At 43.3% G+C, this 22836-nt stretch overlaps 1 protein-coding gene across 2 annotated transcripts in view; it reads left to right on the top strand.

The window, feature by feature from the left end:
- Positions 1-17191, top strand: part of Optn (optineurin) — a 45990-nt gene extending 28799 nt beyond the window's left edge. Inside the window, exons 7-14 of one of the 2 annotated variants that reach the window (XM_055593790.1) lie at positions 984-1080; positions 2451-2566; positions 3642-3791; positions 4628-4721; positions 6497-6655; positions 10010-10140; positions 12052-12131; positions 15072-17191. In XM_055593790.1, coding sequence (XP_055449765.1) covers positions 984-1080; positions 2451-2566; positions 3642-3791; positions 4628-4721; positions 6497-6655; positions 10010-10140; positions 12052-12131; positions 15072-15199 — 955 coding nt within the window. In that variant the 3' untranslated portion in view covers positions 15200-17191. Of the gene's footprint in view, positions 1-983; positions 1081-2450; positions 2567-3641; positions 3792-4627; positions 4722-6496; positions 6656-10009; positions 10141-12048; positions 12132-15071 lie in introns of both variants that reach the window. The other variant, XM_055593789.1, reaches the window with a different exon arrangement.
- The last annotated feature ends 5645 nt before the right edge of the window (positions 17192-22836 follow it).

Below are 22836 nucleotides of genomic sequence, written 5' to 3'. Positions count from 1 at the left end.
TCTGAAACTTTAAATGTTTTCCCTTTCCTAGTCCAGTTCTCCAGAGAAAAGCCTCTGGTTTCCTGCTTTAAATGGCAGGGTTCTTGAGGTAAAAAGGAAAGGGCAAGGACTGCAGCTGTCTAATGCAAATTCCCTTCCTTTAGTAAGAAACGCAATTCCTTAGCTCTGCTGAATATCTGCACCCTGAGCCCCCTTATTTTGCCACTTTCTAGTTGCTCTTATTTATTCCTCATTCTATGGATACACAAGGCATCCCCAATTCCTGGCCATAAAGGGTTTTAACAGTGTGACTCAGGAAACTTCTTAGCTCTCCTTATTCTTGGTCTGGAGTCTAGCTTTCTTAGAACACTAATCCTGTCCTACACATTCTTGTGCTTTCTGTTTATTGTTGCTGCTGCTGACTCTTTGTTCATGTAGGCATGTAGCTGTTTAAAAGGCATATTTGTAGGATTTTTAGTGAGAGAAAAAATATGTGCATAAGTGAAATATGAAACCTGCTATGTGTATGTTTAAGTACTGTAGACTGAACTGAGAGTATACGAGGCAGGGACTCTTATCACACTGATCCACATCCTGACCTCTGTATTTACTTTCTATTTTGATACAGGGTCCTGTGAAGTTGCCAAGGCTGGTCTTGAACAGCAATTGCTCTGCATCCTTTGAACTTGTAATTCTCTCACCTCAGATTCCCTCAGACCTGTACCACCATTCCTAGCCAGTCTTCACTTTAATCAGTTTCTCTGCTTCATCTGTATTGAGATGTTTTGTGTGTATTCATCTTAAGTCACAGCAGTTCTGTTCAGTGTGATAAAAAAAAAATCAAGACCACTGCTAATGGGGCAAACATAAAGAGACTCCGGACCCCCTTTGTCCAGGCTTTGGTGGTGCTCGTTGAGTGCCTCTACAGCTGCTTGTCCTCTTAGAACTAAACAGAAAGTAAAACATTTCTACATTCTTACGTTGTTGGTTTTTTTGTTTTTCAGAATTTCAGATTTTGAAAAGAAAGCAAATGACTATTCTGAGATTGAGACCCAGACAGAGGGAAGCACAGAAGATGAAGAGGACAAAGATCCAGAGAGTGTGGGTAAAACACTTCCAAAAGACTATCATGCCCCCGTTGGGGGTGTAGCTGCTGGGTTCAAGTCTTAGGTTATGCTGTTTACTTCAGAAGTGGAAACTTTTTGTCTGTTGCTGACTTTTTCCTATTTCTCTTTCATTTCCTTACCCTGGGTTTGAACTCCATGTCAGTCACAGTAAGATGTAGCCCAGGCTGTACTACATAAAAACTCTTATGTCTGTTCTTGACTGATGTCACCTCCTAAATCCTTAACACAACAAGCGCACCACATGAAAAAGACGCTTAACTCCATTAAGTTCCTGATACATATTCAGTGTTGTGTAGTAACTTAGAGATATGCCCTTGAGCCTGAAGATTCTTAAGCTAGGGAAAAGTGCCTGAAACTGGGAGGTTACAGAACTTACAGTAGTCCATGGGAGCAACATATAAAATGATCCTTTTGTTCAGTTTATTCATCAGTATACGCGTGCATGCGCGTGCGCGCACACACATACACACACACACACACACACACACACACCACTATTTGCTACTTTCTTCCTTTTTTTTAATTTTTTTAAATTTTGAGACAGTGTCTTAGACTAGGCTAAGCTCAGAGTAAGCCTCAGACTTAGCTCAGATTTAGCCCTCAGTCATGCTAACATTATAGATCTGTGCCACCTTCTCTGGCTCCAAGTCCTTACTTTAAGACATTAAAGAACATTTTGAAGACTGGCACGATGGTACATACCCATATAATTGCAGTGTCTGGAAGGCTGAGGCAGGTGGTTTTTGAGTGTGAGGACAGCTTACGCTACATGGCAAGTTCCAGACCAGCCTGACCACAAATGCAAAACAGAGGGAGTGGGGCAGGTGTGGAGAGAACAGGATGAACTTAGACAAAGAGAGTATAGCTTCAGAACAGCACACTGTTAGCTGAAACGTACTAACAGTTATAGGAAAGTATTGAAGTTTCTAAGCTCTTATAAACTCATGTACAAACTGATAACAGGCAGGCTTCCAGGGAAGAAGCTGTATAATAAAGATAATTGCATAAACTAGAAGCAGAAGTTGGCAAGGCAATATAGGGTCTGAGTCTCTCCCCAGATGATACCTCTGTGGCTTATGATTCCCCAAAGCATGAGTAGGACCAGCTTTACTAGCAACTCCATTATCATACATGCCCAGACTGATAACTACTGTTCCGCAAGGAAACAGAAGCATACCCAAAAGATTGTTTTTTCATATAAGGCACTTGGGGAAGTCTTGCCCAAATTAAGTCTTCTTAGAGTATCAGTCTTAGCTGGATGCTAGTGCATCAGACTGTTTTCTCCCAGTGTCGTTTCCTTTCTAATGGTCATCTCATGTGAATGTCCGCCATTGTCCATGATAGGTTGGAAGTGTCGTGGAAACACTGAACATTCAAGTGACCTGTCTGTTTAAGGAGCTCCAAGAGGCACACACAAAACTCAGTGAGGCAGAGCTAATGAAGAAGAGACTTCAAGAAAAGTAAGAACTCGGAGTTAACCTTAGCACATAATTTATTAAGTACATTACTGTATCAAAACAGTGTTGTTACTGTATTACTGACAAATTATAGTTGCTGATTTGGCCCTTGCTTGTTTTTCTGGATTTAGGGAACTATCTGAGGCTAAGAATCAGCTGATGGTTTGAAGTGCTTGCCCAGCATGTGCAAGGCTTAACACCTAATCCTGAGGCAGGGCTCGGACTGGGGAATCACCCACACCAGTAGTGGCACTGGGAGGCTGAGGCAGAAGTGCTGCCAGTTTAAGCCACCCTGAACTAAATAGTGTCCAAAAAGGGAGTGGGGGTGGGGTGGGGCTGGTGAGATGGCTCAGTGGGCAGACACTTGCCACCAAGCCTGACAGCCTGAGTTCCTTAGTTCCCTCCCCGGTACCCACATGATGGAAAGAAAACTGATTTCCCCAAATTGTCCTCTGACTTCCACATACACACCTACACACAAAACAAACAAGTAACAAAAATGTTAAAGAGGAGTTAGCCAAAGCTTAGGAACAAAGTTCAACTGACGTCACACTGGTCTAGCCTTCTGAGCCTCAGTGTTATCCACTTTGTACGATATACACATAGTATTGAATTGTGAGAGGTTTACTGTGCTTGGCATTAACACCCAGCGCATAGCTATCATTTATTTGTTTGTTTTTTTGTTTTTTGTTTTTTTTTTTTTTACTTATTCCACTCGAGTTCTCTTTCTGATCTCTAAGTGATGCTCAGGGGCTTTCCTTTTCTCTTACTAATCCTTGTCAGAATCAGTCTTTGTGACAGACAAGATGTTAAATTCTGAAAGTTACCCAGGGATTTCGCTCTAAGATGCTCCTTGGCTCACTCTTAGGTTGGTTAAAATATCACCATGTCTTATTAGGAGACAAGGCAAGAGGAAACAAAAAGCAAACAGAAAGCAAAGAGAACAAAGTCTTTATTTTGTCCAATAAATGCTGTGGACCTACCAGGCTCTGTATTTGACATCCCTTTGAGGATTTGCACAGAAGCCATGGGGAGTGACACAATGTCGTTTCTCTCATAAGATAATCATCTTTTTTAGGTGCCAGACTCTGGAAAGGAAGAACTCTGCAACCCCATCAGAGCTGAACGAGAAGCAAGAGCTTGTTTACAGTAACAGGAAGTTGGAGCTGCAGGTGGAGAGCATGCGCTCCGAAATCAAGATGGAGCAAGCTAAGACAGAGGATGAGAAGTGAGTGTGCTGTGTGCGAGGGATAGCAGCTGCTCAAAAGGAAAGGGCAGTTGTCCAAGTACAGACTGGAAGTGGGACATGAGAATCATGCCACAAAATGTTTTGTCATTTGGAAAGGTTCTAGGAGACCCTTTGGGAGAATTACATCTTTGAGATATATTGTAACAAAAATAGTAAAATTATTTTCATTCTATCTTTTGGGAAAGAGATAGTCTTTTGGAAGATACCATTTTCTTTGAGAGTAAGAAAAATGCTGCTATGTGGTGGTTCTGGTTTCATTTCTGTTGCTGTGATAAAATATCCTGACAAAGCAGCTTAGTGAACAAAGGTTTATTTGAGCTTACAGTTCCACGGTCACACTGGGAGGAAGTCAAGGTGGCCTGTTTTTGTTTTTGTTTTTGTTTTGTATGTTTGTTTTTGTTTTTTCGAAACAGGGTTCCTCTATGTAGCCCTTGCTCTCTTAGAACTCACTCTGTAGACCAGGCTGGCCTCAAACTCAGAGATGTGCCTGCCTCTGCCTCCCTAGTGCCAGGATAATCTAGAGCCCTAACTTAGGCAATGGCAGGCATCACGGTATTTTCACGTGGCAGGTCATCCCACATGGATTAAGGCAATCTAGACAATCCCCACAGACATGCCCATGAGCCAACCTGATTAAAACAATCTCTCATTAGTCTGTCCTCAGGTTTTAGGTTGTGTCTTGCTGACTAAAAGTTGTTGGGATGATTCAAACAGGGATTTTTCTACTTGAGTTTTCAAAGGCTATTAGGGAGACAAGAGGATGAGATTCTGTGATATTCCCTCATTATTCCATTTTTAATATCATATTTTAATAGATCCAGGTTAGCCACTCTGCAGTCAACACACAACAAGCTTCTTCAAGAACATAATAATGCACTGAAAACAATTGAAGAACTAACCAAAAAACAGGTATTTATAGAGGAAAAAAAAGTACTTCCGTGGCCTGGGTGGATGGAAACCACTGGATATTGTATTTATTTTTTAAAAAATTGCATGACCCCTCAACTAAGTCTGGTTTCAAAAACCACTTTGCAATTTATCAATTGTGTCAAAATTATTGTAGCTTTTCATGTTTTGCGTGTATATATAAAACATCCCTGTGTATGGAGATGGTGCTGATGTCGACCAGGAAGGGCGTGGGCTTTTCCTATGTCCTCAGGGTCTATCTGTAGGAGAGCTGAGAGCCTGGGCTCCTATGTGAACAGTGTACGAGGAGACAGTTGGCCATGGCCATCTGAGGAATGAAGTTTGCACGGGTGTCTTGCCTGCTGGCAGTGATCTTGGAGCACTCCACTTAGTGTATTTAAATTAGTAATAATGCCCAGCATGGTGTAAAATTTACAGAGCATGGAGCCTTTCAATAAGTCTTTCAATTTATAGGGATATAAATATTCTTATAAATCTGCTCTTTGCTGCCCCTCTCTCCCCTCCCACTCTCCCTCCTCCCCACCTATGTTCTTATAGTGGGGATTAAACCTAGGGCCTCTTGCATGGTAGGCAAATGTTCTATTGTTGAGCTACATCCTCATCCTCTACCCTTCACCTCTTACAGGGTCTCAAAAAGTACCCGAGCAGACCTTGAACTTACAGTCCTACTACCTCAGTCTCCATAAGCCCAAGTTTTCTTTTCCTTTTCCAGGTGTGTGTGTACATGCTCATTGGTGTGTGCATGTTGAAGCCAGAGGTTGATGTTTAGTATTTTTGAGACAGTCTGCTTTAGTTTTCAGTGTCTCTCTTATTGAACCAGAAGCTTACCAATTGGTTATGCTGGCTAGCCAGCAAACCAAGGACCTTGCAGTTTCTGGATCCCCAGCGCTAGGGTTGCAGACAAGAGTCACAATCACATCTGGCCTGTACATGGCACTGAGGATCTGAACTCAGGTCCTCCTACACATAGCAGGCACTTCACTGACTGGATAATCTCCCAGCCCCAGCTCCCCCTTACCCCCGCTTTTTTTTTTTTTTTTTCTGAGACAGGGTTTCTCTGTGTAGCCTTGGCTCTCTGGACTTGCTTTTTTAGACCATGCTGACCTCGAACTCACAGAGATCCGCCTGCCTCTGCCTCCCCAAGTGCTGGGATTACAGGTGTGTGTCACCATGCCCAGCCCTTTTTACTTCATTTAAAAAGAGAGATTATAACACTCTTGAATTCAATAGCTTTTAAAAAAAACCATTTATTTAGAGAATGACTCTCTATATGTTCTTGGCTAGCCTGGTACTATGTAGACAAGGCTGGCCTTGAACTCAAGGAGTTCCACCAGCCCCTGCCTCCTGAGTACTGGGATTGGAGGTGTGAGTCACAATGCCCAGCAAGGACCTATTCCCTTCTGAATGTGAAGTATTTACAGAGTTAAAGTAACAAGATAAATCCAATAGTATCCATGACTCAGAGGCTCTTCAGGGTAGGGCTTGTCACTGTGTTTGACAATTACCTGGTGTTTGGTGTGTGAAGATCTGGACTCATCTACTGTGAACAGTGCTCCATTCATTGTTACTTTTTAAGAAAGTGTTTTCAACAAGGAAGTGATTATTTGCTAGTCATAAATGAGTACAACTTCCTGAATGAATTGTCACTACTCAGTAACAGACTAGAGCTGACAGTTTTTAAGCGTAAACCTTTATGTTTTCCTAAAATAGGCTACATCATTTCCAAGCCATTTCTAGAATGGGGTTGTACTTTTCAGGCAGAAAAGGTGGACAAGCTGGTGCTGCAGGAGCTCAGTGGGAAGCTGGAGTTGGCAGAGCGGGCGCTGGCATCCAAACAGCTTCAGATGGATGAGATGAAGCAGACCATCGCGAAGCAGGAGGAGGACCTGGAGACCATGGCTGTCCTCAGGGCCCAGGTGAGATACGGTCTAGAACGTGAGCTGAGTGAGGTCAGCTCTGAGCAGATTTTCAGGTGTCAGAGTGCTGGTGCCTAACCACTTCATGGCACCTTTTTGTGTTCCTTCTGCCAATGTTTTTGTTGTTGCCCTCTCACTGTTTAGCTCTGGCTGACTTGGAACTTACTGTGTAGACCAGGCTGGTCTTGGAACTCACAGAGATCTGCCTGCCTCTGCTTCCCAACTGCCAGGATTCAAGGTCTGAGCCACCATGCCTACCCAATGGATTTTTTTTTTTAACTTTTAAATCAAAGCTAGCCATGGTTGTGTATACCTGAAATTTCAGATATAAAGGCAGGGGATCAATAGTTCAAGACCAGCTTATACTCCCAGGTGCTAAGATTAAAGACTAGAAAAGTGGGCCATCACACCTGCCTGGATGATTTTGGAAACAAATATCATATAGCCCAGGCTGGCCTGTTTGTTTTTAGTAATGTTAGTAGTTTCTTGTCATCTTTCGTAAGACTTATTTCTAAATATTTTGTAGTTTATACTGTTTTTATAAATGGTGTATTAGGGAGAATGCAGTTTTTGGTTAGTTTGTGTGTTTGTTCATTTTTTAGACAGGGCCTCATGTCTAGGCTAGTCCTAAATTTGCTTTGTAGCCAAGGGTGACCTTGAATTCCTGATCTTCCTGCTTTCCAAGTATCGAGTTTACATGTGTCTGTTACCATGCCTAGCGTCATAATGGTCTTTTTCTTAAAATCTGCTTTTAAATAGAAATATTGAATATAAGTTAAAAAAAATACTGGGAGTGCCAACATGTGCTGTGATCCCAATGCTGGAATCCCTGGGGTTCCCTGGCCAGCCAGTCTAGCACACTTGGGAAGCTCCAGGCCAGTGAGGGATGCTGTCTCAAAAACCAAAGTGGATGGTACCCGGGGAATGACATACAAGGTTGTCCTCTGGCCTCCACATGTACAGGTACACAAATGTGCACACACACACAGCGAGAGAGAGAGACAGACAGAGAGAGGGAGAGAGAGAGATTACATCATTAAGTACACTGCTTATTTTAAAGTTAATAAATACTCCCAGGTTATCTCACATAACTGAATTCTCTCCAGAGGCCCCCAATGTCTTTGTATCCTTGTAGTTTTTACTTAGAAGTGATACAGCTTCTGTGCTGCCTGAGGACTCATTATCGCCAGCTGCCCACTGTGGACAAACCCCACAGAGTGGAGTTTGTGTCTGTGGCTGTAATTTCGTTACTACAGGAGCATCATGGGAGTCTTTCCTTGGGTAGCCCACATTACTGGGCTTTTCCGCTGCTCTGTATTATCCATTACTGTTTAATGGAAAATAAAAATCTAAACTCACATAGTTGTACACACCTGTTTTCCAGCATTTGGGTAGCTAACACAAAAGGATCATGACTTTGAAGCCCTGAGCTACCTAGTGACATCCTGTCTCAAAAACAAAACTATTATATCAACACTGTAATGTCTAAAAGGTAATTATGTGTAAAAGATCATTTTAGGAGGATGTGACATACTATGGTATCAGTAAATGATCACAGGGAGACTCAGTTCTGTGACTTTCTAGCTGTGAGCCAGTGAAAATGGAGTCTCTGTACTATCCATCCTGGATCAGCATTGGTATCTACCTTCTGATGTGCACAAAGGAGAGTTCCTGAGTGAATGAGACCATCTACCAAAACAAACACCCACCACAGACATGACACAAACACATGACCACAAGTTGGAAGTGAATCTGGTCTGCATATTGAGTTCCAAGCCACTAAGGGCTATGTAGTGAGACACTCTCAAAAAAATAAAACAAAAAGGGAGAAATGGCTCAGTGGATGAGAGCACTGGCTGTTCTTCCAGAGGATCTGAGTTCAATGCCCAGCACCCACATGGCAGCTCATGCTATCTGTGGCTCCAAGTCCAGGGGATCTGGCACCTCAGAGATGTATGCAGGCAAAACACTAGTGCACATAAAAATAAAGAAATCTTTTTTTTAAAAAAAAGAAGTAAAACAAAAGAATGCAAAAGATTGAATGCTACGAAAACAATGTTCAGATTATCTCCATTCAGTGTGAAATTGTTTTATGTTATAGTTTGAGAACAGTGAAATTATTGCCATAGTGTATTAATTATCTGTTTTTCTATGTGGTAATTTAAGCCCAAAGCATAGCAGCTAACGACAGAAACATACATTTGTCATCTCATGTACAGATTCTATGAAGGAATCTAGGAACAGCTCAGCAAGGGAGGAGGTCTGGCTCAGAGTCTCTCATGAGGCTGCACTAAAAATGGGCTTGGCAGGCAGTTTCTAAAATGACTCAGTCACATGATTGTCAGGAGGCCTTCCTGTGTGGGCCTCTCAGAGGCCTGCTCATGGTATGGCAGCTGGCCTCCCCCAAAGGAAGCGATCTAGCAGAGAGCAAGGCATGAGCCACAGTGCCTTTATGATGCAGTTTCAGAATCCACCAGGCACCCCTTCTGTAGCACCTTAGTAGTTACACTGGCTGGCCCTGTTGTGGGAAGAGACCACAGAGAAGTACAGTACCAGGAGATAAAGATCCCTGGAGCCAAAGCAGAGGCTGCTGACCCCATGCAGAGACAGTGGCTTGACATGGAAGAGTCCAGGACAAATAAGACTTGTCTCTAGGTTCAAACACTGAGGTCACTGAACAGATTTCTTCTTTGAGACAGTCTTGCCATGTAGCCCAAGCTAGGCTAGCACTCAGCATCTTCTTGCCTTAGCCTCTAGAGCAGTAAGATTACAGGTTTGTACTGCCAGCCTCAGCCAGTTTTCCTAAGAACTATTAAGCTCATGTGAAAAATGATGAGTATATTTCCAGGACTTTTTAGAGACAGGGACATGGTATGTAGCCCAGGACTTACAACATAGACCTTAACAGACATTACTCTCCTGCCTCCATCCCCCAAGTGCTGATTCTGATGACTTTTGATGAGGTAAAATAAGCAACCAACATAAGACTTCACACATGTCTGGAATTCAATAAATAATAAATACTTATTTCTTTATTTTAAATTAAGCTTAAGACAACGATCTGGTTACTATCTGTTATACCCGAATACTATTTTCAAAAGAATATTTTACTGAATTAAGCCATTTATATCAGTTCAGTTTGGGGGTTCTCGTTCTTTAGAGCACCCACATACACACAGCTTGTATCTACTGTCTAATGGCACTGGAAAGGCATTTATCACGAGGCAGGAGTCTCTGTCATTCCCAAAGCCTGTCTGCAGATGCAGCACTGACCCTGATCTCAGGATCAGGGCCAGATCATCCCCGAATCCATGCCCATCTCCATGGTAACTCATGTACCTTTTCTTCTAACAGATGGAGGTGTACTGTTCAGACTTTCATGCTGAACGAGCAGCAAGAGAGAAGATTCATGAAGAAAAGGAGCAGCTGGCCTTGCAGCTGGCAATTTTGCTGAAAGAAAACAATGAGTTTGAAGATGGAGGCAGGTAAGATAAAGCAAGGAGGAGATTTGGCACACAGGCCGGTGCTATAGAGGTTCACTGTAGGACCCATGTCCTCATTTGCATCTGAGACTCGCTCTCCCTCCACCTCATCTGTTCCTGTTTCACACTTAGGTCAGGTGACACCAAAGCTTGACAGAAGCCTCTAGGAACCTGGCCAACCTTCTTGCTTTAAAATGAACTATAAAAACATTCAGTGTCGCAGCATCTTACCTGGCTTTAAATTATATGTTTAAAAAAAATACTTGCCAAATTCTAATTTTAAGAAGTGATTATTTACTGTATTTCCTTATTTTGAGACAGGTCAGCGCTGTAACCCAAACTGACCTAGAACTTGCTATGTACTGCACGCTGACCTCAAGCTGGAGCACCTGCTGCAGTCTGTAGGGCGCTGCTGGGAGTGCGGGCAAACTCCATGTGTCTGGCTAAAAATTTATCGGGAGAGGTCTTAAATATGATTAATTAGAAAATAAATTAACACAAGCGATACGTTTACCATTCTAAATGAACTGTTTATTTCATTTGCTTCAAGTATTTTTTTAAATTTCTTTAAACCATTTTTATTACCTGTTTTCATGTGTGGGGCATGGATGCTTGCAGCGATCTGTGTGTGGGCATCAGAGGACAGTTTACAGGAGTCACTTCTCCTCTTCTACCATGTGGGCCCAAGGGCTGAACTCAAGCTTGTCAGAAAGGTTGTCACCGTCTCACCACCCTCAAGCTCTTTTTAGCAAAGGAACAAAAGGTTTGTAGCCAAACCTGGCCTCTTTTTTTTTTTTTCCATCCTCCTGTATACCCCTTTTCCCTTACTTTGTGACACTAGAGTCTGGTGAAGAGCCACCCATCTGCATTATAATTTTACATACAGATCTGCACACAAACCCCTGCATCTATTTTTAACCAACTTTTTTAGATTTATTTAATTCACGTTTGTGTTTTTTGCTGCATGTTTGCGTAGACACCAGATGTGTGCCTGGTGCCAGCAGGAGTCAGAAGTGGGTGTCTCATTTCCTTAATTGGAGGTACAGACAGTTGTGAGCCATTATGTGTGTACCAGGAACCAAGCCCAGGTCCTCTGTTAGAGTGTAAGTACTCTTAACTGCTGAGCCATCTCTCCAGCTCCCAACATGGTGCTTTTTTAAGGAAGATAATACTGATTTTTTTTTTCTGTGTTTAAGTTACAAAATGATCAGTGTAGAAATCATTTTGCAATTTGATTTATATCATGTGACTGTGAACGCTGCTGCAGATTTCATTCATTATTTTTTAGAAAATAAAAATTTTGGTTTTTTTTTCTCTTATCAAATGAAATAATTTGTTCTATTTAATTGCTATGTAGTGTCTTGCTCCAGAAATAGGTCACTTTCTCTGATCCACTTTGCTATCAATTAGAGTTTGGTAGTTGGACAGTGGTGGTGCACACCTTTAATCCCAGCAGAGACAGGAGGATCTCTGAGTTTAAGGTCAGCCTGGTCTACAAAGCAAGTTCCAGTGCATCTAGGGCTACAGAGAGAAACCCTGTCATGAAAAAAAAAGAAAAGAAAAAAATTGTTTATTTTTTTATTTCATAAAGCCACTGCTTAGTGTCTTTATCATATTCCGTCCTGATGTTAGTAGTAGCTAAGAACCAAGTCAGTCTTCTTTTCTGGGTAGCTTCTTGTTTCCTGCACTGGGAGTCGAACCAGGGCCTTGTGCATGACTGGGCAAGCACTCTGCCATTGCTGTATCCTCTGAGTCAGTTCTGGTTCTTACGAACTTCAGCCTTGTTGGTTTGTTTTGTTTTTATTTTTGTTTGTTTAACTTCTTTCCCACCCTCACACTTCTATTGGCTGCTTAAAGGTGTCCTGTTGCAGGATTATAGAACCTTACAAGCAGTGTTGCTTTTGACCCCAGTAGGCAGTCCTTGATGGAAATGCAGAGCCGGCATGGGGCAAGGACCAGTGACTCTGACCAACAGGCCTACCTTCTTCCAAGAGGTGAGTCACCTATGAGCTGGGTTTTCAGGTTACATTGTAAAGAAGGAATCTCAAATCAAACTAGTCAAAATACAGTGCTGTCTCCCCAGAATGTCAGTCTCCAATACCCTCTCTTTCCATTCGGCCCAGACTCTTGACCAGTCACTGTTAGCTGATCTCAGTCACCTCTTCACCTCATCCTGAGCCTCTATTTGCATTTATTCAGAGGGTTTTGCTTTGCTTTATTTTGTTAGTGATGCTAGAAGTTAAACCCATATCCTCATGAAATGCTGGACAAGCTCTGAAATGCATGGTGCTAGGTTTGTATGCAGTATTAGTACATGGGCAACTGTGTTCTGTAAGTTATTAAAAGGGAAGTATTACCTTGATTTATATTCAAAAAAATTAAAAGACCTAACACAGCTAGGGAAAAGGTTAATGGCAATGCTTTACCAACAAGATGTCATCTTAAATGTCACAGGCCTATAAAAAGGAACAAGCCCAAGTGCCTTTCACAATCTGGCCTGCTTTTGTGTCTTGCTGTGAGAAAACACCCTGACAAGACACAACTTAGGGAGGGTTTATTTTAACTCGCATTTCCAGGTAGTAGGCTATCATCCATCATTGCAGGAAAGCCAGGGCAGTAGGAACGTGACACAGTCATCGCATCCACAGTGAAGAAGAGAGAACAGTTAATGCAATCATGGCTAGAGCTCGGCTCTCTCCATGTTACATAACTCAGGAATGGTGCGCCACACCCTGGGTTGCCCACATAATCAACATACTCAAGACAGTCCCCCACGGACATGCCCACAGGCTAACTGGACCTAGACAGTCCCTCCTTGAGACTGTCTCCCCAGGTGAGTCTTGATTGTGGCAAGATGACAATGAAAACTAATCACACATAGAACTGATGCTCTAAAGTTGCAATTTTATCACCAGCAAGGAAATGCCATTAACATATATAGTAAACTGTTAAATCTGGAGGAAATGTTTCTGAACGTCATTTTGTGTTTTCTGTCTGTCCCTCCCTCTCCACACATCACAAGCAAAGTCTTTTTATAGGAAAGTAAGTAAAAAATAAGTTTAGCATTCAAGTGTTGTGACTCATGCTAGTATCTGAGACGCAGAGGTAGGAAGATTGAGAACTCCAGGCCAGCCTGGGCAAGTCTGTCTCAAACAAACAAACAAACAAACAAACAAAGATTAGTATACATATGTGAAAGTATCACACTGAAACCCACTGTTCTGAGTGATTAATATGCTTTGATAAAGAAGCCAAAGGAATGACACAGCAGCTAAGAATACTTGTTGATCTCCCAGAGGACCAAGTTCAGTTCCAAGCACCCACATCAGGCAGCTCACAACTGCCTGTAGCTACAGCTCTTGGGGATCTGACTCTCTCTTCTGGTCTCTGCAAGCGCCTCAACACAGACACCACACATTCAAACACACATGAATAAGAAAAAAATGAATCTTACACATATATGTATAAGATACGTGTATGTATATACATACACTGATTAAAAACAAACAAAAATCCTAAGTCACAAAATAAATCCAAACAGTAAACATGTGCATTCATGGAGCATGTGCTGAGGAGGTAGCACATGGCTATTTATGAGCACATGACATAATATCAACCTGGGGTATTTTCAGCATCAGTGGTTAAAGGCTAGCCTGTCTCAAAAGACCTGAATTGGAGTATGACATAGATACTAGACATCAGCCCGTGCCCTCCACATATGTGTTCACAGGTGAGCATCCCCACACATATGTGCATACGACATCTATACCACCCCAACAGACAACATCTATACTACCCCTACACACACACTCTTGCTTCAGTGATAACATGCTTGCTTAGCATGATTGAGGCCCTAGTTTGACCCTCAGTGTTGCAAATAAATCAATAAAAATGTCTTTAAGTTGTTTACCACAAGCCATGTATTAGCTGTCTGTATCATAAATTTAAGCAATGTGCTTTGAAGCAAATAAATATTAAAGGTCATTTTCTTTGTAATAATAAATTTTTAAAAAAAAGACACTTTGGGAGCCAAGACAAGACTAGGCTAAGACTCTAAAAGCCAAAAATTTGGTCCAGAAAGATCAGGTCAGAGAGAGGCCCTGGAAGCAGAAACATTTTTCAGCATTAATGGAAAAGTTAATTGATCAAAGATCTACGTAGAGCTAGGATGCACTTCAAATGCTTTGTGAAGAACATCATGGCAGTGGGAAAATGTAGAAGGAGGAGGCTGTTCACATTGGACAGATAGCAGAGACAAGAAGTCAGGGTCAGACGAAATGACCTACTTCTACCTTCTAAAGGATCCACAGCCCCCACACCCACACTCACGCTGCCACCTGAGGATCAGAACATGAGCCCCTGGAGAGCTGCTTCATCCCAACACCGCGAGGCTCTGCTGCAGATCCAGGACCTGCCTCTTAACCCTGCTGACCCCTGTGCCTGAGGCTGCACCTGCTGCCCTTTCACCTGGCTTCCCCACCCTGACATCCCAGCACAGAGCAATACTTTATAATCCTGTAGTCCATCTACTGAATAAAGATTGTCTGCTTCTGAGAAGGGGCAAGTCCTTCCAAGAACCCTTTCCCAGCTTCTTTAATGGCTGTCTCTCTAGTTTATATCTTCATCTATGTCTCACTCTCTCTATATATAATGATTTAATTTTTAATACACCATGTCTTGTCCTGTACCTAGAACCGAAGCTATGTTTTCACACACCTTGAGCTTGGGATGTGATTTAAGTAACAAATACTATATCTAGATTTCTCTGTGTTCGTGTCATAATTTCCACCAGTGACCCAAAAGTATGTGTGTGTATCCCACTGGACAGTGATCACTAAGTTTAACATGCTCACACTCACCATCTGTTATTAAATTCTGGCCAAAGTGCTCTGGAGATGGAGCTGATGGCACAGTCACTTCTCATCTCTCCCCAGGAGCCGAGGACCTGAGCTGGCGCCAGCAGCCACCGCGGAGTATCCCGATTCATTCCTGCCCCAAATGTGGAGAAGTCCTGCCAGACATTGACACACTACAGATCCATGTCATGGATTGCATCATCTGAGTGTCGTTTCAACCCCCTAAACTGTTGGTAAATGCCACATTTTCTCCTCCAAGACTTGTACTTCTGTCTTATTTGTTGTCACACAAACATGTTTGCCCCCTTATCCTCATTTCCGGAGAAAGAAAATGTACCCGACCCAAGGAGAGCATCTCCAGACACAAACTCAGAAAGTAGAATCTAATTTCCACCCTTCCAGTAAGCGAGCCAGTGTCTTTGTGTTCTGCTCAGCCAGAATGGGACATCCTGCGACCGAGCTCATGAAATCACAGGGGAGAAACTCACTGACATATGTTAAGAAGCTTTAAGAGGCAGGAAAATGAAACGGCCGGGAAACATGTCTGGAGTGTTTTTCTAGGCAAATCTTCGCCCAGCAGGCATCTTGCTGTTCTGTGTGTAATTTTGTGTAATTTTCAGCCCTTTCTGACTGAACCCTGTGAACTTTCCGTTGACGCCAGGACAGGGAGGGCTGGGCCTGCTGGTCAGGAGTGGCACGCTCTCCTACTGCTGTGCAGTGTGACGCGACCTTCAGTCTCCCTTTGCACCAGAGGTGTACGGGCTCGTTACAGTACACAGCTTAATATTTCCAAGGACAGCTGTCTCCTTCCCAGATGAAGCAGCAGCTCACACACATCACTTACTACAAAGTACAATTCTGCTCTGTGTCTGTCCCATTGCAGTTGACCGGTACGTATATTCTGCATTAAGCTCACTAGACTTAATTCAAGCTTAATACTGAGATGTTTTACTCCTGATAAGTAGAAGATCCTTTTAATAGAGGCCAGTGCATGCTCGAGCGAGATCCCTGCAACCACTGTGAACAGAGCCAGGTATGGTGGTGCATAGCACACCTGCCAGTCCAGCTCATGACCAGCCAGGTCTACGTAGAATAAATGTGGACTTGCCGTATTTTGTGTTAAAAAAAAAAAAAAAAAAAAAAAAAAAAAAAAAAAAAACGTTCTTGAAGGAAAATGTTCTAGCAGGAACTAAACAAATCACAAAGTAAACAGCATCAAGTCCTAAAACATTTAAGTAAAATGTTTGTGTTTATCATAAGATCTCTGGTTAAATACACACACACACAGAGAGAGACTTGTATTTAAATAGAAGCAAAATAGTTCATTCATCTCAAGGGAACGTATACTTCAAATTACAGTGTCTTCATGCCTAAATAGTTATTCCCACTCCAAGACAGCAGAATGCTGTACTGGCTCGACAGTGCTTAGGTTAGGTTCCCCACTCAGACCCTAGCAACAGAGTTTGCTAATGACATTTCTAAAAGTTCAATGAGAATTTTCTCTTCTTATAGTTTCCAGTATAGATTTCTTTACTATTTTATATTGAATAAAATAGATTTCTATAGTATCCCAGCTAGAAGAGGAAACCAGGTGGTTTTACAATAAAGTTACTGGGAAAATCCTTTTACTTCATTCAAGTATAATTATCTGATGAATCCAAACTGTGAAGTAAGAACTCAATTGGTCTTAATAAGACTATGAGCAAAGCATTTGTTTGATCATGAAGAGGATTACAAATGAAGGCAAGTTAAATTAAGACTGTGGGAGAGAGATCCATATACCGTTTCATAGCAGCATTTCCACAGTACTTGGGATACAGTGTGACCTAGGTGAATGGACAAGAAAACGCATATACATAACAAAGTAGCTTCAGCCATTAAAAATAAGGAAATTATATCACATGAGAATATAGATGACCCGGGGGACATCATGCCAAGTGAAGCAAGCCAGTCATAAATACCACATGCTCTCACTTACAGTTGACTGAAAAAACTGAGCTCGTAGGCGTTGAGAGCTGAATGGTGCTTATCAGCACAGGAGGAGAGGGTGGGAAGGGTGAGATGTTGATCAAGGGGTATGAGGTCTCAGGAGGGATAAACTGTCGTGATCTACTGTTCAGAATAGTGGCTGTAAAATTTGTATATTAAGGCTATGTGGTTTTAAGGGAATCCCCAGTTTAGTAAACAACTTGTAAATACTCTGTGTGTTATCTCATTCATTGAATCTACTACTATCTATTCTAAGACCTTGTCTCATGTTCCCAGTTAGCTACAAGTCATGGAAGTTTTGTGTGTGTTATTTTCTTTCTTTCCTTGTTTTTGGTTTTTCAAGACAGGGGTTCACTGTGCAGCCCTGGCTGTCCTGGAACTCATTGTAAGCCAGGCTGGCTTTCGCCTGCCTCCCTCATGAGTGCTGGGATTAAGGTCACCATGCCCAGCTAAGCATGTTATTTTCACGGATAAATAGTCTTCATCCATGTTTAATAGCATGATTGTCTGCAAGTGTAAATTGGTCTTCTGTTGCTGTTATAAAATCTGACAGAAAACTGGAAAGGAAGAAAGGCTTCCTGTGGCTCAGTGGCTCAGAGGTTTCAGGCTTCCTGGTGGGGAGGGTGTGTGGGAACCAGGCATCTTACACCATGGGAGGTCAGGGGGCAGACAGAGGAATGTCTGATCCCGCTGGTCTCCCCACCTGCCAACCTCTCGCTCTCCAGAAACCAAGTGGGAAGCTGCTAATCCCCAGGACGTTTCCCAATCCAGGCAAACTGACAGTCAAAATTACCGACTGCCATAGTTGTCTCTTAGCAAACCCCTCAGGCTGCCAGGCTTACAGGGCAAGCACATTATCAACTAAGCCATCTCAATAGTCCCTCACCCTTGTTTTCATCTGCTGTTTCATCAGAAGGACATCTGTCCTTCTGTCCTTCCTTCCTTCTGTCCTTCCTTTTTCTGATAATAATGGCCATCTTGACAGATGAGATAGTAGATGACTGTTGTTTGGCTTTGTGTTTTCCCATGGTGAGTTATCTTGAGCCTTCTGTATACCTGTGTTGCTCTCTGGCAGCTAGTCCAGATTCCTCTCAGAGTGTGAGCCACTGAAAAGCACACATGCTCCTGACTGCGTATTCTTCTAGAAAAGGACAGAAAACTACTAGTTGTATTATTTTTCCAAAGAGGTCTGTGAACACCCTCATCTCTGCTCCCTCCCCAGAAAATTAAGAACCACTTCCTGGTGCATCCCTGTATGTAATACATTGGGAGGCTGAGGCAGGAGGACCACCAGGAGTTCAAAGCCAACCTGAGAAATACAGCAAGAACCTCCCTTTAAAACAAAACAAAAACAACCCTGCAGTAGTTTAAAGCCGATGTGGAGACCTCAGTTTTTCTGCTAAAGAGAATGCAGCCTCTGCTCAGAGCCCTAGACTGAAACAAGCTGCTTGCTCCTGGGCCTTTGTCATCATTCTCTTAGTGTTCTGCTTAAGATATGAAGTGTCCTCATGAAAAGATTCCTGTATTGAAGGCCTGGCCACCTCATGCAGAGGTAGTGTTCAGAAGGGCATCTTCCAGACCCTGACGGTTAATTCACCGGTGGATTCCAGGGTTAATAGACTACTGGGGAGCAGGGCTGCTGGCCACACCTTTAATCCCAGCACTTGGAAGACAGTTCTCTATGAGTTCAAGGACAGCCTGGTCTACAGAGCAAGTTCTAGGACAGCCAGAGCTAAAGCAGAGAAACCCTGTATAGAAAAACAAAAACAACAGCAGCAAAAAAAAAAAAAAAAAAAAAAAAAGACTACTGGAGGTGGTGGAACTGTGGAAGGCAGGGCCTGTTTAGAGGAAGTGAGTCGCAGAGGGTAGGAATGATAAACTTTGCTCTTGGTCTTTCTGTCATCCTGCTTCCTGGCTGCCATGAGGTGAGCAGCTCTGCTCAACCATACCACACATCATACACTTCTACCATGCCCTGCCTCATCCACCATTCTGCCTCACTGAGTTCTAAAACAGAGCCAAGACCTTTTCCTTCCCTAAGCTGTCTCAGGTATTTTGTCACAGAAGTGAGAAGGCTGACTAAGGTGTCATTCTGAAACCAACCACGGACTCTGTCATGCCCTTAAACATGGACTTCCCATGTTCCCACTAAAGTGGATTACCTCAAGAAACAGTTGCATACGTCAGAAATTGATTAGCCATTCTCCATCTGACTTTCCTCTGCCTCCTTTCTCTATGATAGCCCATATTCAACAGATTCTGAATTTACTTCATTATTTTTTTCAAAACCACTATCTCCTCCATCCTCAGAATTGCCACTAAACCAATAACAATACAGATTGCCTGGTTCTCCACATCCAGCTGTGCTTGGGTACTTGGGCTGATAGTGTTTCCTATTCCTTGAATTGCACGGGAAGCAAAGGCCGCCTGTGAAGTCATGGGGAAGAAAGGAACTGCAGAGTGCCTGCAGGAACTGGTCAGTGTGCTTCCTGCAGTTTCTCCATCGTTAATTTTTCAGGCCTGTAATCACAGCTCTGTGGAAGGTGAGGCAGAAGGTCTCAAGAATTATAGGCCAGGGCTACAAATATAGCTCAAGAAGCAGAGGGATTGCTTGGCATCCAGGAACCCCTTACTTCAATTATCAGCAAAAAAAAGAAAAAGGAAAAGGGGTAGAGGAGGGAGGAGGAATTCCAGGATATGCCATGCCCTGCTGCATACTGTCTTACAGTAATCCAGGCATCTAATCCCAGCATGTGGGAGGCAGAGAGAGGCATGTGGATCTATGGGTCCATGGGTTCGAGGCTCACCTGAACTACATAGAAAGTTCCAGGCCAGAGCTACGTGGAAAATGTTTTTAGTACTATGTATAAAAACTTTTTTAGTCTCTAAATAAAGTGTGAATTTTACTAAAGAATGATCTAATAAATTATTTACAACTCTGACATAAATTCTAGGTTTCCCAAAATCTGGGATTTTCTAGGAATATTGGTTTCTGAGTCCAAAAATATCACGTAGCCTTCCCTCAGTTTACAGGTGGTGAAACAAAATCTGAAGAGATGTTAGTTCCTGTAGGTCAGCCAGAGGGAAAACTAGAAACTTTCGTCCCGCTTTATTTAAATTCTGATATCTAAACCGGACCCAGAATCAGCAAAACTGATTTAGACTTTGCTAGGTTCACTTGTTAGGTCAGGGAACCCTGTGAGGACAGCGATGAGCGCCCTTGGCAGAAGTCCAGGCTTCTGTGTTCTTTAGTCCTTACCTTAAAAATGGGCAAAACTGGGGCTCCGGAGGAGGTAACGACGCTTGAACTTCTCCGCGCTAGGGGGCGCCAGAGCTTCTCTTTTTTAGTTACGGGAAGCTGGGGCTTCACCAACCGGAAGTTCTTTGCCCGTAACAAAGATGGCGTCTGAGCAATCCACCAATCAGATCGCTCTACTGAGAGGCGGTGTTTTCCGCCTCCAAGAATCTGTGTGGTCCAGGGGTTCCGGAATGGCCAGTCACAGTACTGTCCACAGACGAACGCGTTGACGTCAGAGCTGGGCGGGGTCCAGTTGTAATTTTTGGCGGGTTCCGGTGAGGCCGGCGAAGAGGATCCCGACCTGGGTGAGCAGCGCGGGGTGCGGGTGTTGGGGGGCTCGGGCGTCCGCGATGGGTTTGGGCTCTGAGGGAGAGAGGCGCGAGCTCTGGATCGCGCGGAGCAGGCGACCTTTGTGCCTGGCTGGAGCGGGCTAGGCGCCGGGTCTGAAGACTGAGGGCTCGTGTGCTTGAAGACCCTGTTAGGGTTTGTTTCCCTTTTTAGGAACGTCCTTTAGTTTCCATTTTTACAAGTTTATTTCTGACAATTTCTTGTAAACACTAGTGACTATGACAGTTTTGCTCCTATTCCTCCCCGTTCCTCTCTTGTCCGCCTCCCCTTTCCCTGAACCCCTTCACCGTACGTGCCCTGCTACTTTCATGTCTTTTAAATTTTTTAAATAACACACTGAATGCAGTTAGGGTTGCTTGCACACAAAGCAACCTCTTAAAACGCCCGCCGCCTTGCTGACCTCTCTCTTCCTGATCCCTGTTGAATGTATACCTTGTAGGAAGGCTCCTACAGAGACACGTAGTCTCTGCCCTGCACTTCCGCGCTTGCCCTCCAAAGAGGACCAGATAACAGGTACACAGTAGTGGACAAATGTGCAGTGACTAGGGCGGAGGGAGTTCTAGAAGGTCGGACCTGCGGTATGGCCGGCTAGAAAGCCTCAGAAATCAGGCAGCGAAGTGCAGATGAGAGAGAACTCCACAAGAACTTTCTAGACAAAGTGCTTGGAGCCTTAAAGCAGTGTATGGTTCAAGAAGCTCAAAGCAAGCCAACCTAGCAGGAAGATGCTGAGGAAGGTGGGGGTAGAGTTGGGATGGCGTAAACACAGAAAGGAAGGGGAAATATAAACAAGGATAAAGGCATCTATTAGGAAATCATCAGAATGGCTCAACTAAAAGAATTCCATGGCCTGACCTATGGTCCTAAAAAATACCTGACAAAAGGGAGGATTGCCTGGGGAAGGGGGGGGGGGCAGCACATAGGCAGAAGCAAGCTGAGCTCTGTGAATTTGAAGCCAGGCAGAGCTACACAGTGAGACTCCGTGTTCTCTCCCACAGAGAGAACAATGAGAATGAATGAATGATCTGTGGGCTGTGAGGAATACTTGCCAGGGAACGAAATAATCAATGCGGGAAAGTGTAAAATTAATGGTGACTTGAAATAGCCCTGTTAGCCATGCAGGTGGAGAAAAGTAGAAAATGTAGGCAGTGTTTGTAGGTAGGAACCATTGTATTTTTAGGATACCCCTGGATATCAGGACCAGAAGGGTAGACTGGTTTGGTTTGGGGAAGCAGAACAGCAGACTGATGGGAATGAGCCAAGACATGTCTGCTTCTAACCCTCCAGAAGCTTACAGTTGGGGACACCCCAGAGATAACATGTGACGTCTTATAGAGTCCTTAGAAACGTTTGTTGAGTGAATGAAAAAAAATGTACCACAATTTGCTGTTTGGTGATAGTGCACACTCTTAACACCTTTTTTTCACTTTCAGTGTATTTTTATACACAAATGTAACAAAGCAAGCAATGATGCAAAGAAGGTTGTTTGAGTTCACAAAAACATGTAAATAAATGCCAGTAAGCACATACTAAATTTAACAGAGCAGCCCTTTTCCAGAATGTGCTCAGAACAGACCAACTCAGACACAGTTGTCTGGCAAGTACCATGGATTATATCTGGGGAAGCAAGGCAGAGGCCATATCTAGATTCAGGGTACACTGAGGAGAGCACTCAGCATGTCCTTTCACCAGCCTAGGTTTTATAGGTGTGTTCCAGTATCCAACAAGAATAAATGTGTCGTGTAAGTTGAATGCAGATGTTTGTCAAAGGAGGCATGAAATTGGGTCCAAGAGCACTGCAGGGAACAAAGTGCACTAGGGGTAAAAGGCCGTCTGCTTTTTTTCCCGGAGCCTCTCACAGTTCCCCACACCATTGTTTACCTGCCTCCACCTCCCCAGTACTGGGATGAAAGGCGTTTGAGACCATGCCTGGCTTCAATGTTATCCATTAATCTTAATTGTTCTGGTCCTCTGTGCTCAGCTAACTAACGTGAAAGTAAAAATCCTAATTCAGGGTAGAGCTGTGTAGAATCTCATCCTAAGCTGCAATTGATAAAGTAGACCTCAAAAGCATTATAATAATAATATGGCCCTAAAATTTACATCAGCCTGAATAGTTCTTGTTCACACTTCGAGTCTGTAGTCCACCTCACACACTACACCGCACTTTAGCTGGGTCTTTGTAACCCCAGTTTGAAGCCAAGCAGAAGA

This window comes from Psammomys obesus, unplaced genomic scaffold, assembly GCF_907164565.1.
Source record: "Psammomys obesus unplaced genomic scaffold, mPsaObe1.curated_primary_1811, whole genome shotgun sequence".
Classification (NCBI taxonomy): domain Eukaryota; kingdom Metazoa; phylum Chordata; class Mammalia; order Rodentia; family Muridae; genus Psammomys; species Psammomys obesus.
This window is presented reverse-complemented; position numbering and strand designations above follow the sequence as displayed.